Genomic DNA, 15,624 nt, shown 5'->3' with positions numbered 1-15,624 from the left:
CCCCATCTTTATTACTCTAGTTGAAAGTGGAGGGCCTGGGACCTAGAGCCTTCTGGAGCATGATTTCACAGATGGTGTTGCAGGAGCCTCAGCTGTAATAGCAGCTGGACTAAAGCCCAGGTCTGCCTTCTGCCATGTGGCTAAGAAGACCTTGTCAGTGATCCTGGGATGGATAGGCTGTTTAAGGAGAGTTAGGCTGGGCTAGGGAGATAGAGATGAGCGAGATGAAGTAGGGCACAGGAGTCCCACCTACTGCCCACTGGCTGTGAAGACATGTTCCCAGTTTCACCCTCAGGAAGTCTCTGTGGGATATCTTTTGTGTCTGAGGAGCTATGCTGAGGGCAGGGCACAGATGAATATAATCTCTTTGAAAGGGATCGAGTCTGTTTCAGCACACCTTTAATTCTTGCTGAAAATACATTTCATTCCCTCCTCCTCTATCACCACATCCATGTTACTACTTTAGAGTACTTGGAAAAAATTCCCAGTGTATAAAATGTACTGGGTGCACAGTGGACCTTGTTTTCCTTCCAGAATTTCTCCATGACCTGAAACAAAAGGAGGGAGCTTCTATTTACTGAGCACCTGTTTCATGCAAGGCATTTCATATTTTACCTCATTCAATCCTGACAATAGTTGTCAGGTATGATGTCCATTTCACAGGTGAGAAAACCAAGGCACAGAGAGGCTAAGGAACTTGCTCAGAGTCAGTAGGTTTGATCCAGCCCATGAAATGCATAGGGCACACTCTTTCCATACCATCCAGTCACTCTGGTGATTCTCAGCCTCACTGTCAGCACCGAACCCAATTCCAGCCATTGTTGGCTGCAGAAATTGCTCTGTGAGGGATACCCATGTTGTGGGCCTATTCATGGCCTTGGCCGCTGACTTTCTTCCTGGCTACTGCTGTTGGCCACGGTGGTCAGTGACATGGCGGGGAGGAAGTCTTAAATGAAGACTCAATCCCCTCATGGCGGGTCCCAGCTCCAGGCTGTCAGACTGGGGCAGTGGCTTTGGAACCCCAGCAGGGGAATGTGGGCTGCCAAGGGGCTAGACAGCTAGAATTATAGCCGCAGCTTGTCAGGGAGCAGGGGGAGGCAGCTGGCTGCTACAGCTGCAGCTCAGAGTGAACCCAGAATTCTTACATATCCACCCCAGTAGTCCGTCTGTCCGTCCGTCCATCCATCCATCCATCCATCCATCCATCCATCCATTCCTCCATCCATTCCTCCATCCATTCCTCCATCCATCCATCCATTCATCCATCCATCCATGCATCCATCCACTCAACTATCCATGTGGCCCTTCAGCACATAATCAGAACACAAAGGTGGAAGAACTCATTTTCTTGTTTGCTGTGATGCCTCTCAGTTTTCCTGATCAGTGGGGAGAAGTGGGGTGGCCTGCCGGCTGGGAGTGCTTCTGCCTGGCTTCACTCTGACCTTGGGTGAGCAAGTCACCTCTCCACTCTGGGAGTTTGTGGGGCTCAAAAAACCTTAGGGCTGCCTGGTGCGGGTCACTTCTCTTATTTTACTGGTGGGTAAGTGAGGCAGGGAGAGGGGAACTGATTTGTCAAGGTTAAGTAAGGAATTCATGGTGGATTTAGGACTGGATTGCAGGATGCTGCCACTCATTTGTAAAGTGGGAGTGGGGATCCTGGCTCTCCTAGCCTCCTGGGATTGTAGGGAGGACCCCACAAGGTAAGTGGTGGGAAAGCGCCTTGAGAAGTGAGGTTACTAGGCCAGAATGTCCCAGAGGAGCAACCAAGGCCCAGGCTACTGGGCCAGAACAGATCCCACAGTGACCACAAGGGGTCAGCAGACAGTTGTGAGCTCAGTCAGGATCTGCTGGAAGGCAGGAGCTTGTGTGCTGGGGTCTGGGAGGGAGGCCAAGTCATTCAATTCCTGGGGACCCGTAGCACAGAGAGGTGGGGACCTATCCCAGTCCAGCCCCTTGTTGAATTGAGAAGTGTTACTTTGGGTATTGTAGTACAGAGCCTGGTCCAGCTGATGACTTTGGAATTCTGCCCAGCTGTGAGGGCTGAGGAGGCAGAGCTAGAAGCAGGCCTGGGGCTCCCTACCTTCTCAAGTAAACTTTCTCTGGGCTTTAGCTTTCCCACCTGCAACCTGGTGGCTGATACCTGCACTTCCTTCCAGTTCTCAGCTCCTGAGATGTGGCAAAGGGCTTTGCACACATAATGCCCCATAGATAACTGTATTTGAATGGATGGGAGAAACTCCTGCTCTTAGCTAATCCAGGTTTATCCCAAATGATAATTCAGGCTGAACTTTGCTTTACTAATGTTATTTATCACTTGGCAGAATAATTCCTAATGAGATTACTTTAGCCACTCTGCTCATCTGGGAGCATTTTAAAGGTTCTGTCACCAAGTCACTGTCATTCAAGTGCACATGCCCTCCTGCCCTCCATTATTCGCATTAGATCTCTCAGCTGCTGGCTGGCTCAAATCCTTTGCCCTCATGGAGGTTACATTTGAATAGTCCCTAGTGGGGGAAAATGAATCAGATGAAAATCCTGGCTGCTGGTGGCTGGTACCTCCTTTGGGTTCTACAGGAAGAACCATTGGGGCTGCACTTGCCCTGTTCAACCCTTTAGCCACTGGAAATGCTGCCCACAAGCCTTGAGGATTCATGTGTCCTCATTCTTCACTGCCACAGTGAGGTTTCATTCATCTGATGTACATGGGCTCTGTAGTTGGATGACTCTGAGTCAGAATCTCAGCTCTATCTCTCAGGAGAAAGCTATTTTACCCTCCACCCCACCCCCCCATTTGGAGCTTTAGTTCCTCATCTGATAATGGGAATAATTGTGGTATCTACATTATAGGCTTGTTCTTAGAACTCAGTGAGCTAATGCTCACATCAGGAACATGGCATGAGGCCTGGCACCTCATGGGGTAAATATGAAGAGGATTGTGGTGGCGATCGTTGAGATGTACTTGGAGTCGACATGTAAACCTTAAGAGGCAGCCTGGTGCGGGGCACCTAGGTGGCTCAGTTGGTTAAGCTCAGGTCATGATCTCATAGTTTGTGGGATCGAGCCCCGTGTCAGGCAGCATGTTGACGGTGAGGAGCCTGCTTGGGATTCTCTCCCTTTCTCTCTGCCCCTCCCCTGCTTGTGCACATGCTTTCTCTCTTTCTCTCTCTCTCAAAATAAATAAATAAGCTTTTTTATTTTTAAGAGACAGCCTGAGGAAAAAAGAGGAGAGTGAGCCCCTCAATTTGCTCTGAGACCCTGGGCAACATACATCCCATCTCTGGGTCTTGATGGACTTCTCTCTTCCCTGAATTTTAGTTAATTGCTCAGGAGGAAAAGGATGGACTGAGATACATCTATAACCCATTCAGGGCCTCAGAGCCTCTGTATGTCAATGACTACCTGGGGGAACCTGGTCATGGAGCAGTGGTCAGTCACTGAGGGACCCCAACCAAGCCTTCCTCTGGTGGTTCTATGGGGCCAAGTACACAGGCTCTGCAGGATGAAGTGGTCACAGGGGAAAAAACAGTTCCTTAGCTTCATTCCAAATGTAAATTAGAGGACCAGGAGCACCTAATCCTGTGGAACCTAGCTTTCCAAGCTTATTTCCTGTGTTTCTTCCCATGAGCCAAACTTCATGAATTCTCTTCTCCAAAGAGGCCTCTTGATTTTCTACCTGGAACCTTTGATCCTACTGTTTACTCTGCTAGGAATACAGCCCTCCCACCTCTCCACTTGATATTCAGCCCAGACCCTTCAGGGCTTGACTCCTGGTCCACCTTCATGAAGCCTGCCCTGAGGTTAGCTCTCCTTCCTGGACCTAGACCTACCCCATCTGTCTCTCATACCTGGTGTTGTCATTGTCTACCATCCTCCCTTTGTTCTCTAATGGGACTGGGAGGCCCCACTAGGTAGGGGTTGGACAAATAGGCAAAAGGGAGACTTGGCTACCCCTTTGTAAAATTTGTGTCATGCACCACCATTTTCTCTGGAGCTCCCAGGTCATTTCCAAGAGGTTTTCTATTTTCTTTTTCCTTCTACCGCTTCAGAGATTCTGCATACCCTAGCACTGAGGATTCTTTGACTACCCAGAAAGGTTTTCAAACACAACCTAGGATTTCTATCACTCTAAGCAGAGGGCAAAACAGAGGTTGCTAACCAATAGTCCTCTCAGGGCTGACAGTGGGGATATCGAGTTTGATCAACACCATGTTTTCCGTGCTGTGAAAGTTAAGCACTTTGAGTGGGATATACAAGTTCTGATTAGCAACAGCCCCAACCACCACCATTGGCCAAGTGCGTTTACCTCCCTGGCCCCTGAAGACATGTGAGTTTGTGATCACCCCTAAGTGCCAGAACATAGGTTCCTTTAAAATATTTAACTAGTTTCTACAACTGTAAACTTACACTTTATACAAAATTGAAATGTACAGGGTACATAATGAAATGAGAACTCCCCACTTCCTCCTGTCTGGGACAACCAAGTTAACAGTTTCTATGCATCTTTCCAGAAATGTTCTAAGATCACAGGTCCTTAAGATGAAGTTCATGGTCTTCATAAACTATATGTAAAATTTTATATGTAAATGCTGATTTATAGATTCTGTAGGTTTCATCAAAATTTTATAAGGGTCCTCAATCCCTCCCCCCCCCCCCCCCACACACACACATTAAGAACCACTGACTTTGAGACTTCTAGTTCAGGAGGCACTAGTAGCACCCATGTTGGGCTCCCATCTTTCTTGAGACTCCAGTGAAAAAGAAGTATAGTAAATTCTTTTTTTTTTAATTTTTTTTTTCAACGTTTATTTATTTTTGGGACAGAGAGAGACAGAGCATGAACAGGGGAGGGGCAGAGAGAGAGGGAGACACAGAATCGGAAACAGGCTCCAGGCTCTGAGCCATCAGCCCAGAGCCCGACGCGGGGCTCGAACTCACGGACTGCGAGATCGTGACCTGGCTGAAGTCGGACACTTAACCGACTGCGCCACCCAGGTGCCCCAGTAAATTCTAAAAGTACTAAACACTCAACAGCAAAGAGAACTAGAAAGAAGACTTCATTTAACAGGTATTCATTGAAGTCATATCATATGAAAAGTCTTCTTCTAGGCCTTGATGGTAGAGCAGTGAAATAAATCTGATAAAAATTTCTGCCATCCTGGAGCTTATATTCTAATAAGAAGAGACATAAATAAACCAAAGAAATCATTTAGAAGGTGACAAATTCTGTCGGAGATAAAGAAAACAGTTAAGGGGGCTTGGTGAGGCCATGTTGGGGCGTTTCAGTTTTAAAGATGGATAACTGATGAATGAGAAATTTCAACAGGTGCTTGGAATGTGGAAGAGGATGAGAGATCTTGATGAATGAATCAGGTGGAAGTAGCAGTAGAGAATATTCTCTTAGCCAACTAAAGAGGAGACAGGAGTCAGTTGGCTTGAAAAAAATCCATGGAGGCTTTGGGCTCAAAGTCAACAGGTTATGGAAGAAGGGAGGAGGGAGAAAAGTGAACTAAAATAAGACATTTTATTCCTTAAGCTAGTTAGTAAGCTCATGGGTGTCACTTGTACTGTTATTTGTATGCCCTACACATAGTTTATAATATTCTTTTGTATCTACTCAGTATATAATAAACTCATACACAACCTGGGGTGGATGGGAATGGAGAGGGGGTTGGATAACCGCTCCAACCTACTGTCCTACCCTTCTCTATACTCAAGTTTCCAAAGTGCAGGTAACATTTCTCCCAGGCAGAAAATAGTATGGCTCTTCTCTAAAGAAATTGAATTAAATATCTGAGGTCAGGGGCTCCTGGTTGGCTCAGTCGGTTAAGCATCCGACTTTTTTTTTTTTTAATTTTTTTTCAACGTTTTTATTTAGTTTTTTTTGGGACAGAGAGAGACAGAGCATGAACAGGGGAGGGGCAGAGAGAGAGGGAGACACAGAATCGGAAACAGGCTCCAGGCTCTGAGCCATCAGCCCAGAGCCTGACGCGGGGCTCGAACTCACGGACCGCGAGATTGTGACCTGGCTGAAGTCGGACGCTTAACCGACTGCGCCACCCAGGTGCCCCAGCATCTGACTTTTAATTTCGGCTTAGGTCATGATCTCCCAGTCCATGGGATTGAACCCCACATCTGGCTCTGCACTGACAGTGTGGAGCCTGCTTAGGATTCTCTCTCTCAACACACACACACACACACACACACACACACACACACACGCACACTCACACACGCACACACACACACACACACACTGACCGCTCATATTTGCTCTCAAAAAAATGATAAAATATTTAAAAAAATTTTTTTTACTAGTCACCTAGAGCTTGCAGTGTGGATGTTGGCACCACAGAATAGAAGCCTCCTGACTCTGCTATCTGTGATTCTCCCTCACACAGGGCTTCCAGCCAGGTATTCTCATTTAGCAAAAGAGCCAGAGGTACAACAGACCTAATTGTGTAATAGCAGAAGAAACCCACACCAACTCATTTTACGAGGTACTCACTAATGGGCATACAGCCAGAAAGTGGCTAACCTGGGATTTGAACAGAGGCCTTCCTTCCAAACTTGTGCTCTTAGCTACCTGCCGTCCTGCCTCCCTCTCAGCTCATGCATATCCTTTCCTGGGGAAAATGAGGCACAAACTACTGTCAACATCTGTGCCTACAAGCCTATAGGAGAATCTGTCTGGATTTTGAACAAAGACCAATGGGAACTGAAAGGCCTAGTTCTTATCCAGTTAGCAATGTGACCTTGAGCTGACCTCAGGTGTAAGTGGTGGCTGTGACCAGCTCTGTTGCATGAGGTTGGATCAGCTATCCCAGGGTCTTTCGGCTCACAAGGGCCTTCACTGACTGTCACTCTTAGTATTTTCCTGTTCCTAAGGTCCTCAGGGACAGTCAGGGAAGGCTTCTTTTGGGGGTGGGAGGCAGGTGTCTGGAATCTCTATTCTGGCACAGGTGGACAGGCTTTGTGGATAGAAAACCTTCTGTTTGAATCTTGGCTTCCCATTTGCCCATGGTGTGACTGGGGGCAGGCCTTTAGCTCTGTGAACCTCAATTTCCTATTATGTAAACATAGGGGAACTTACAGAGTTGTTGGAAAGGTAGGAGGTGAGTTCTGTAAAAGGCCCAACATCTGTAAAACAAAAGCAGTTTCGTGGTAATTTTCAAACCTACACAAAAACAGAGAAAACAATATAATGTATGCCTGTGTACTCATCACCCAACTTCAACACTGTCAACATCTGGCCATTCTTTTTTCATCTGCTCCCCACCTGCCTCATTCTTTTTAAAGCTGTATTATTTTTTTTTTCGTAATTTTTTAAATGTTTATTTATCTTTGAGAGAGAGACGCACAGAGAGAGAGAGAGACAGAGTGCAAGCAGGGGAGGGGCAGAAAGAGAGGGAGACACAGAATCCGAAGTAGGCTCCAGGCTCCAAGCTGTCAGCACAGAACCCAACATGGGGCTCGAACTCACGGACTATGAGATCATGACCTAAGAGAAGTTGGGATGCTTAATTGGCTGAGCCAATCAGGTGCCCCTAAAACTGTATTATTTTAAAGTAAATCCAAATATCATATAATTTCACTCATAAATACATCAGAATGTATCTCTATAGATAAATCCTTTTAAAAAATCACAATACCATTATAACACATATAGCAAAATTAACAATTTCTTAATATTTCTTAAAACCCACTCTTTGTTCAATATTACCCAACTGTTCCAGAAATATATTTTTTACAGTTGGTTTGTTTGAATCAAGACCCAAACAAGGTTCACATACTGCATCTGGTTGATATGTCTCTTAAGTCTTTAAAATTGATAACATTTTCCTTTTCCCATCTTTTTTCCTAGGCCATGTATTTATTGAATAGGTCATTTGAATATAGATTTTCTTATTTTATGGTTTTAATTTGCATTTCCTTGATGATGAGTGATGTTGAGCATTTTTTTTTTTCATGTGTCTGTTGGCCATCTGGATGTCTTCTTTGGAAAAGTGTCTATTCATGTCTTTTTCCCATTTCTTCACTGGATTATTTGGTTTTTGGGTGTTGAGTTTGATAAGTTCTTCATAGATTTTGGATACTAACCCTTTATCTGATATGTCATTTGCAAATATCTTCTCCCATTCCATCGGTTGCCCTTTAGTTTTGCTGATTAGATTTTCCTATTTTATGAATTTGACTGATTGACTCCTTGGGTCATTTAGCATGTTCCTCTGTCCTCTGCATTTCTTTTGTATTGATCAAGCTAGAAGCTTGATTAGTTTCAGGTTTAGAGGTTTCTTTTGGAGGGAAAAGGAGGGAGAAGTAAAAATACTTCATAGGTGGTGCTATGAGTTTCCTACTGGGTCATATCCAGAAGCACATAATATCCTGTGGTTTCACTTTCAGTGATGTGAGATCGATCTGTAGATTCAGCTGACAACAGCCTGATCAGTCTTTATGAAGTTGCCCATATACCCCATCACTAGGAAGCTTTGATGATCATTGCCTGGATCCATTATTTCATTTGGGGTTGCCAAAAGATGATGTTTTCTTCTAAATTTTATTTTATTTTTTAAACATTTATTTTTGAGAGACAGAGCGTGAACAGAGGAGGGCCAGAGACAGAGGGAGACACAGAATCCAAAGCAGGCTCCAGGCTGTGAGCTGTCAGCATAGAGCCCAACATGGGGCTCGAACCCATGAACCATGAGATCATGACCTGAGCTGAAGTCGGACACTTAACCGATTGAGCCACCTAGGCACCACTAATTTTATTATTCCTTCTGCATTCATTAGCTAATACATCTATAAAGATTTTTCCCTCATAAACTCTTTGGTTACTATGAGATAGGGTTTGTATAAGAAAGGAAAGATACAGACTTAATTCTTTCTCTTTATTCTCAGTTTTCAGAAAAATGAATTGGTGCTGGTCACCAAAAGCAACCTATAAGTTTTTGTTTTTGGTTTTGGTTTTTTTGTAACTTTAGGAACTGTGGGCCTAACTTCTGGATCTTTATATATTTGGTGTTTTGACCCATTGTAATCATTATTCTTTTGGATGCTCAAGTTGTCCTGTCTTTGGCCTGTGGGAGTCCCTTTAAAGATGGCATCTGAGTCCTTTTGACACACAGTGGTCTTGACTAGCCTCTTTACTTTCTGGCATGACAAAATATCTCAGGCAGGCTCATCTCGCATATTTCCTGCCCCAGACTTGGAGACAGCCATTTCTCCATTAGGTGGAATCTGGCACTTTAAATGTAAAAAAAAATCTCCCAGGAGACCCCAGTGCCCAGGAGGCCCACTTTCTGTATGATATAGGGTATTCCTGATTGTATGGTGCCCATCTAGCTTAGCTCCCTGTTTTATCTCCTTTCCAGCTTTTTCAAATATGCTGAGCTCTTTGTCATTTCCCAGACAAGGTCTTCTCTCCTGATTTGGGACTTTGTGCACACTGATTCCTTTGTCTTAAATGCCCTTCCACTTCCTGCCCCTCTGACTCAGTGCAAGCCTTGACCTTTCTTTTTTTAAAAAAAATTTAATGTTTATTCATTTTTGAGAGACAGAGGGCGAGTGGGGGAGGAGCAGAGAGGGAGACACAGAATCTGAAGCAGGCTCCAGGCTCTGAGCTGTCAGCATAGAACCCGATATGGGGCTCGAACCCATAAACAGTGAGATCATGACTTGAGCCAAAGTCGGATGCTTAACCGACTGAGCCACCCAGGTGCCCCACCCCCCAAACCTTGCCCTTTTTGTGACACCTTCTTCACTCTGTGGGGTGACTTAGATCCTATCATCCATTTATTGAAGTAGTCAAAACAGATCATTAAACTTTTAATAGTTGGCTTCCTTCCTTGGGGTTGTAAACACATCTGGCACATACATAGCAGGCACTGAGCTTTTCCTATCGTTGTGGCTATTTTCCAAGCTTATTAACCTTGGTCTCATCTCTTCCTGCTCTGGCTTCTGTTTAATACATTTCACAGAGCACCCTCTAGTTAAATAGCTAGAAAATACTTACTAAACACCTACTATGCCAAATGTGCTTTACAGACATGATTTTATTACTCTCAGCCAGTGAGGTAGGGATTATTATCCTCATTTTACAGATGAGCAAGAGGAAGCTAAGTGAGGTGGCTGAAGTTCCCATAGCTAGGTAGTGGCTGGCCTGGGATTTCTGTAGTGGATCTGACCCACAAAGCCCAAGATTTCCCTCCACATCACTGTCCATCAAAGTGTGGTCAATGATCCACCCACTTCAGAAACCCCTGGGGAGTTCATTAAAATGCACACTCTTGGATTCCATTCCAGATCTACTGATTCAGAATCCCAGGGAGATGGGGATGGAAAACTGAATTTCTAATAAGCTTCCTTGGGATGAGCTGAAACAATTATTATTTTTTGAATATGTGAAACACACACAGTTAAAACATTCAAAAGGTTCAAAGGATATAAATGAAAAAAGCAAACACCCCAGCTCCATTCCCCAAATGCCCAGTTCTCAGAGGCAACCACTTTTCCTTGACTCCACACACTGAAGTTTGAGGGCCATCTTTGTATTTAGCCGATACATCAAGAGAAGCAGGTGTCTGCACTCCAGAGCCCACAAAAATCTGCAGGTAAGATCACCGTTCAAGGGCAGGTCCCAGAGTCACCAGCAAAGATGGCAAGGAGTTCTGTTTGGGCAGTGCCTACACCACCCTTTTCTAGGACTTTCCAACTTGCTCTGCTCAGTCTATCACTTCATGTAGGAGGGTGGTCCCTGCACAGGCAGTCTTATCACAAGCAAAGATCAAGAAAGAACTGGGCAAAGGGAAGGTAAGACACATTAGGATGAACAGAGGGGAGCCTGCACAGAGGTCTAGAGATGGAAGGGTCTGGGTAGGAGTTGCAAATCTAACATTTCCATTTGTATTTCCCATTATTTGTGGTAGCCATGAACCTTTCCCTTTAATATCAGTATTATTGGGGCATTTGGGTGGCTCAGTCCGTTAAGCATCTGACTTTGGCTCAGGTCATGATCTCACAGTTCGTGAGTTGTAGCCCCACATTGGGCTCTGTGCTGACAGTTCTGAGCTTGGAGCCTGCTTCAGATTCTGTGTCTCCCTCTCTCTTTCTCTCTGCCCCTCCCTTGCTTGCACTCTGTCTCTCTCTCTCTCAAAAATAAACATTAAAAATTTTTAAAAAATCAGTATTATTTAGGGGCGCCTGGGTGGTTCATTCGGTTAAGCATCCAACTCCGGTCATGATCTTACCATTGGTGAGGTCAGGCTCCGCTAACAGTGCAGAGCCTGCTTGGATTCTCTCTCTCCCTCTCTCTGCCCCACCCCCACCAAAAATTAATAAAAATTATTATTTTATTAATAGATTAAATAGATTAACATTATATAATATATAATAATATATAATATTAATACTAATAATAGATTAAGAGAGCACACATTAAATAATCATTTAATTAATAAACATTAAATTAATAATGTTTATTAATAGATAATTAATAAACATTAAAAATTATTAAATAATTAATAAACATTTAAAAATCAGTGATATTTAACTTTTCTGGTATCACAGACTCCTTTAGGAATCTCATGAAAACCGTGGTCCATCTCCCTAGAAAGACGCACAGATACATAAAACTCTGCAGCCTATCGCAGAAGCTTCACAGCCAGCCAGCCAAGATTACCCAGGATATCCAGGAGGTCCAAGTTAAGAACTCTGCTTTTAGATGTTCCTTTATATATATACTTAAAACGCTCAGTTTACAAAAACTCTCTATTCTTTAGAGAGCCTGAACTATGTCGCCACTTGCAGCGAAGTGCCCTGCTGGCCTTGAACTAGAGGCCAGCTTGCTCAGGAGGCGGAGGCGGCAGTGGCTTCCGCCATTGAGACAGATCGTTGGCTAGTCAGGGGCGGGGGGTAAGGACCCACAGATAGGTAATGGCTCCCGTTGGGGCGGTGGGTGTCCTCCTCAGCTTTTTAGCATCATCCCTCTGGGTCCCGGTGCTTCGGGCGCATTTCACGGTTTTTGAGCACGGCACCACCTGCTCTCCGCACCGCCCCACCCCCGCTTTCCTGGGTTTTGGGGAGCGAACCCACCCCTGACAGGGAACGCCGGCGCTGGGCGCGGCAGGCAGAGCTGCGCTGGAAGCCGGCGGGCTCCGCATTCATCATTGTTCCCCCAGCGCCTGGCACGGGTTGGGGCGCAGGCAGGGATGGTGGCCTGAAGCGCGCGGTCCCTTCCGCGTCGCCCGTCGCCAAGCTCTAGCGCCACAGGTGTTTCCAGAGAGCCTTCCCAGGGCCAGACCTGAGCCAGGCGCTGGCGACGCGAGAGAGGGACAAGGGTCCAAGTCTGGCCCGCTGAGCGCGGGGAGGACAACAGTCAGCTGGCGCAGGCAGCGCGGGGCGCACGGGGCCGCGAGGGGACCTGCGCGTGCTCCCGCCCCGTGCCGCGCGCTCGTGACGGCGCCCCCGGCCCCGCCCCCGGCCTCCGCCTCCGGCTTCCCCCTCCCAGCGACTCGGCCGCGCTCCGGTCGGCGGGCTCTATGGGGAAAGCGGCCGCTCTGTGCCGAGGCGGCGGCTGTGGCGGCCGCTCCCGCGGACTCTCGTCGCTGTTCACGGTTGTCCCCTGCCTGTCCTGCCACACGGCGGCGCCGAGCATGAGCGCTTCCACGCCTGGCCCCGGGCCGGAGCCCAAGCCCCAGCCCAAGCCTCAGCCCCAGCCAGTGCCGAAGCCTGAGCGGCACCCTGTGTCACAACAGGTGTCGGAGCCAGTTTCTGAGCCGGTGCCGAGACTGGAGCCTGCGTCTGAGAAGACGTCCGACCCAAGGCCAGAGTCCAGACCGGGAACGGAACTGCTGCTGGGATTGGAGCGGGGGTCAGGGCCCTGGCAAGAGTTGGGCTCAAGTGTAGGGGCTGGACCCTTCCCCAAGACCTCGCCAGAGCAGCTACCGGCACTCGGGCCAGTAGCGGGGAGCGTGCCCTGGACCAAACCCGAGCCCGGGTCGCTGCCGGCGTCAAAGCCGCTACCCCTTGGGCGACCTGGACAGGCGAGGACGCCTCTTGGGGTTCCAATGTCAGGGACTGACACGACCTCCACTGCGCCCATGGCTTTACTGCCTCTGGACAGCTTCAAGGGCTGGCTGCTCAAGTGGACCAACTACCTGAAAGGCTACCAGCGGCGCTGGTTCGTGCTCAGCAACGGCCTGCTGTCTTACTACAGGTAGGAATGTGCCAAGTTGGGGCATCTGACGTTGGAGGGTGGTGATGCTACAGTGATGGTGACAGAGGGCGTCTAGGGTTGGAGGACACTGCCACTAGCCTAGGGATGTTTGGGAACAAGCCCCTAGCAGGAGAAATAATATCTCTGGCCAACCTCTAAAGGCTGGGGGCCCTGACCTCTAATGGGGGAGCCCCCCGCCTCCCACCTCCACCTCCTCTGACAGGACCTCTGACAAGCTTGGGTTAAAGGAGTGAGTGGGGACATGGAGGGAGGGAGTGATCTGGGGCCTCCAGGCCCCTCTGGTCTTGGTAACTGTGGAACCTCAGGCAGCCAATCAGAGTCAGTTCCCCCAAAGTCTTTGATTCTGGTTCAGGACCTAAGTCCTCAGTTAAGGACTGAGGGGGACAGTCACCTTGTTCAGTACTTTGGGACCCACAGTACTTGGGACTGTTTGTTCCCCCCTTAGTTGGTCACTTAGTTTATTTCCCACTTTTCCTGACACCCCTGGTTGCCAGGCCTTGGGTGGGGCACAGCAGACTCACAGATGCATCAGACACAGTGTCTGCATTTTAAGGGCCCATCTTAGCGTTCTGTGGAGAACCAGAAGTGTCCTGCTGGGTTTCAAGCAGCATGGGTTTCAAAATTGAAGTCGGGTAGTGAGATAGCTAACACTGCCCACTGAAATGGATGAAAGGGGGAAAGATACTGAAGGCTTTCTCTCCTTTCTTACTGGCTATTGCCTTAGTGTATTTCCTGGGGATGGTTAGTTTCAACATCGAGGTCTTAGATCACTCTATGCCATTGGTCCTCAAACCTGAGCCATCAGCAGAATTCCCAGAAGGGCCACAAAGTACTTGCCCCTCTGCTGTGTTTCTGAAGCAGTGAGTCTAGGAGGACCTGAGATTTGGCATTTCTCCCAAGTTCCCAGATGCTGCTGCTCTGGACCATGGTCTGAGAAGAACTGCTCCATTGTCATTGCAAACAGGAGGGCCCTGCCTTGCTGTTTGCTGAAACTCAGGTCACCTTGGTCACTTCACTTGGCCAAGCAGTATGCCTTCAGGTCACTCACTATAGGATTTATATGACCTTCTCCAGCTTTCTTGGGACACAGCTTCTAGAGGATGTTTCAGTCTATGATGCCCCTGAGAATTCAAGAGCTCCACTGGACTTAAGTGATGGCTCCCACTCCAAAATGGGGATCACTGTTGTTAATTCCTGAAAAGGCAGAAAGCTGACACTTTTCATGTGCTTTTCTCATGTGATGTCTTGGTGCCCCTAAGCTCACTCAGCTGTGCCATCCGGATCACACAGAACAGTGTTCTTAGAGTTAGGCAACCAAATGAACAGAGGACCTTTTCCAAATGGTGTTTTATCCCACTTACCATTCTCTGTCAGGTGTATAAACACTTCACCAAGATATGCAATGATAGGGATCATCAGTGATTTGGTATAAATGTGTCATTGTCAGCTATAGACCACACTGTTTTATGTTACATTCACATCATCCTCACCACCACACTGTTGTACAAATGAGGGGTTCTGAGGTTTGACAGGAGGATGTAGCTTGTCAGGAGTCACTGGCCCAATAGGCAATGGAGAGAGATTCTGACCTGGGCCTTTAGTACTCCATGGTCTGTGCCTGTCCCAGATGTGTGTCCAGATGCCCACGCATCTCTGAGTTAGCATTGTTGAATCATCTGTATTTACCAGGTATTACTAACCTATAGGGATCAAGATAATGTTTATGAATATGGGGTCCCCCAGTTCTAATGGAAGTAAAACCTGATTGCATTCACTTTTGTTTTGTTTTATTCTAGTTGAAAGGGCAAAGATGTCTCATTTTCTTTTCTTAAAAATAACTGTGTGTAGACAGTTGGCATTTCAAGGTTATCTTAAATGTGCAGATTCTTTGGGTACCAAGAAAAATTCTTATTGCTTGCTGATAAGGTTGTGGGGACAGATACTGGTTTGTGGGGTGGAGGGGGAGGGAACAAGTTTCTTGTGTGTGTCCTTGCATAGTCTGGCTCTGTAGTTTTGCTTTTGAACATTTCTAGACTCCAAGATGGGCAGAATAGTTATTTGACTTGTCCGGGTGGAGTGAATGATTCCTGACATTTGTACAGCCCTGTGCCATCATTTAGTCCCATGTGAGCCTTTCCAGGAATATGTCCTCATTCCCATTTTACAGGAAGAGAAACTGAAGCCAAATGACCAAACTTCAGTGGCTTACCCAGAGGTGCCCACTTGTACGTGGTGCCACTGGAGATGGGTAAGTCTCCAAGTACAGAAAAGGCCCTTCTGAAGCGGAGCCAAAATTGCCACTTCTTCCTGGCACTTCTGTTCTGCCCTCTGGAAGACCCTTTGGCCTGGCCCTCCTCGTGCTTCTCAGCAGTTCAGATGTTTGACACCAC

The 15,624-nt window shown here is 47.0% G+C and overlaps 1 protein-coding gene and 1 long non-coding RNA gene across 3 annotated transcripts in view; one reads left to right on the top strand and one right to left on the bottom strand.

Moving 5' to 3' along the window:
- Positions 1-382: 382 nt before the first annotated feature.
- LOC109493278 lies at positions 383-12,398 on the bottom strand. The gene is made up of 3 exons (XR_002147412.3): positions 12,091-12,398; positions 7,091-7,137; positions 383-548 (listed from the first exon to the last, which is right to left on the bottom strand). It is a non-coding gene; the product is annotated as an uncharacterized LOC109493278 (long non-coding RNA).
- A 106-nt stretch (positions 12,399-12,504) lies between these two features.
- The window catches only part of OSBP2 (oxysterol binding protein 2), a 179,969-nt gene continuing 176,849 nt past the window's right edge, over positions 12,505-15,624 (top strand). Inside the window, exon 1 of one of the 2 annotated variants that reach the window (XM_019814768.3) lies at positions 12,505-13,213. In XM_019814768.3, the coding sequence (XP_019670327.1) occupies positions 12,537-13,213 (677 nt within the window). In that variant the 5' untranslated portion in view covers positions 12,505-12,536. The remainder of the gene's footprint in view (positions 13,214-15,624) is intronic. The other variant, XM_019814769.3, reaches the window with a different exon arrangement.

Source organism: Felis catus, chromosome D3 (genome assembly GCF_018350175.1).
Source record: "Felis catus isolate Fca126 chromosome D3, F.catus_Fca126_mat1.0, whole genome shotgun sequence".
NCBI lineage: Eukaryota > Metazoa > Chordata > Mammalia > Carnivora > Felidae > Felis > Felis catus.
The sequence above is the reverse complement of the archived record's forward strand: the minus strand, read 5'-3'. Positions and strand labels throughout refer to the sequence as shown.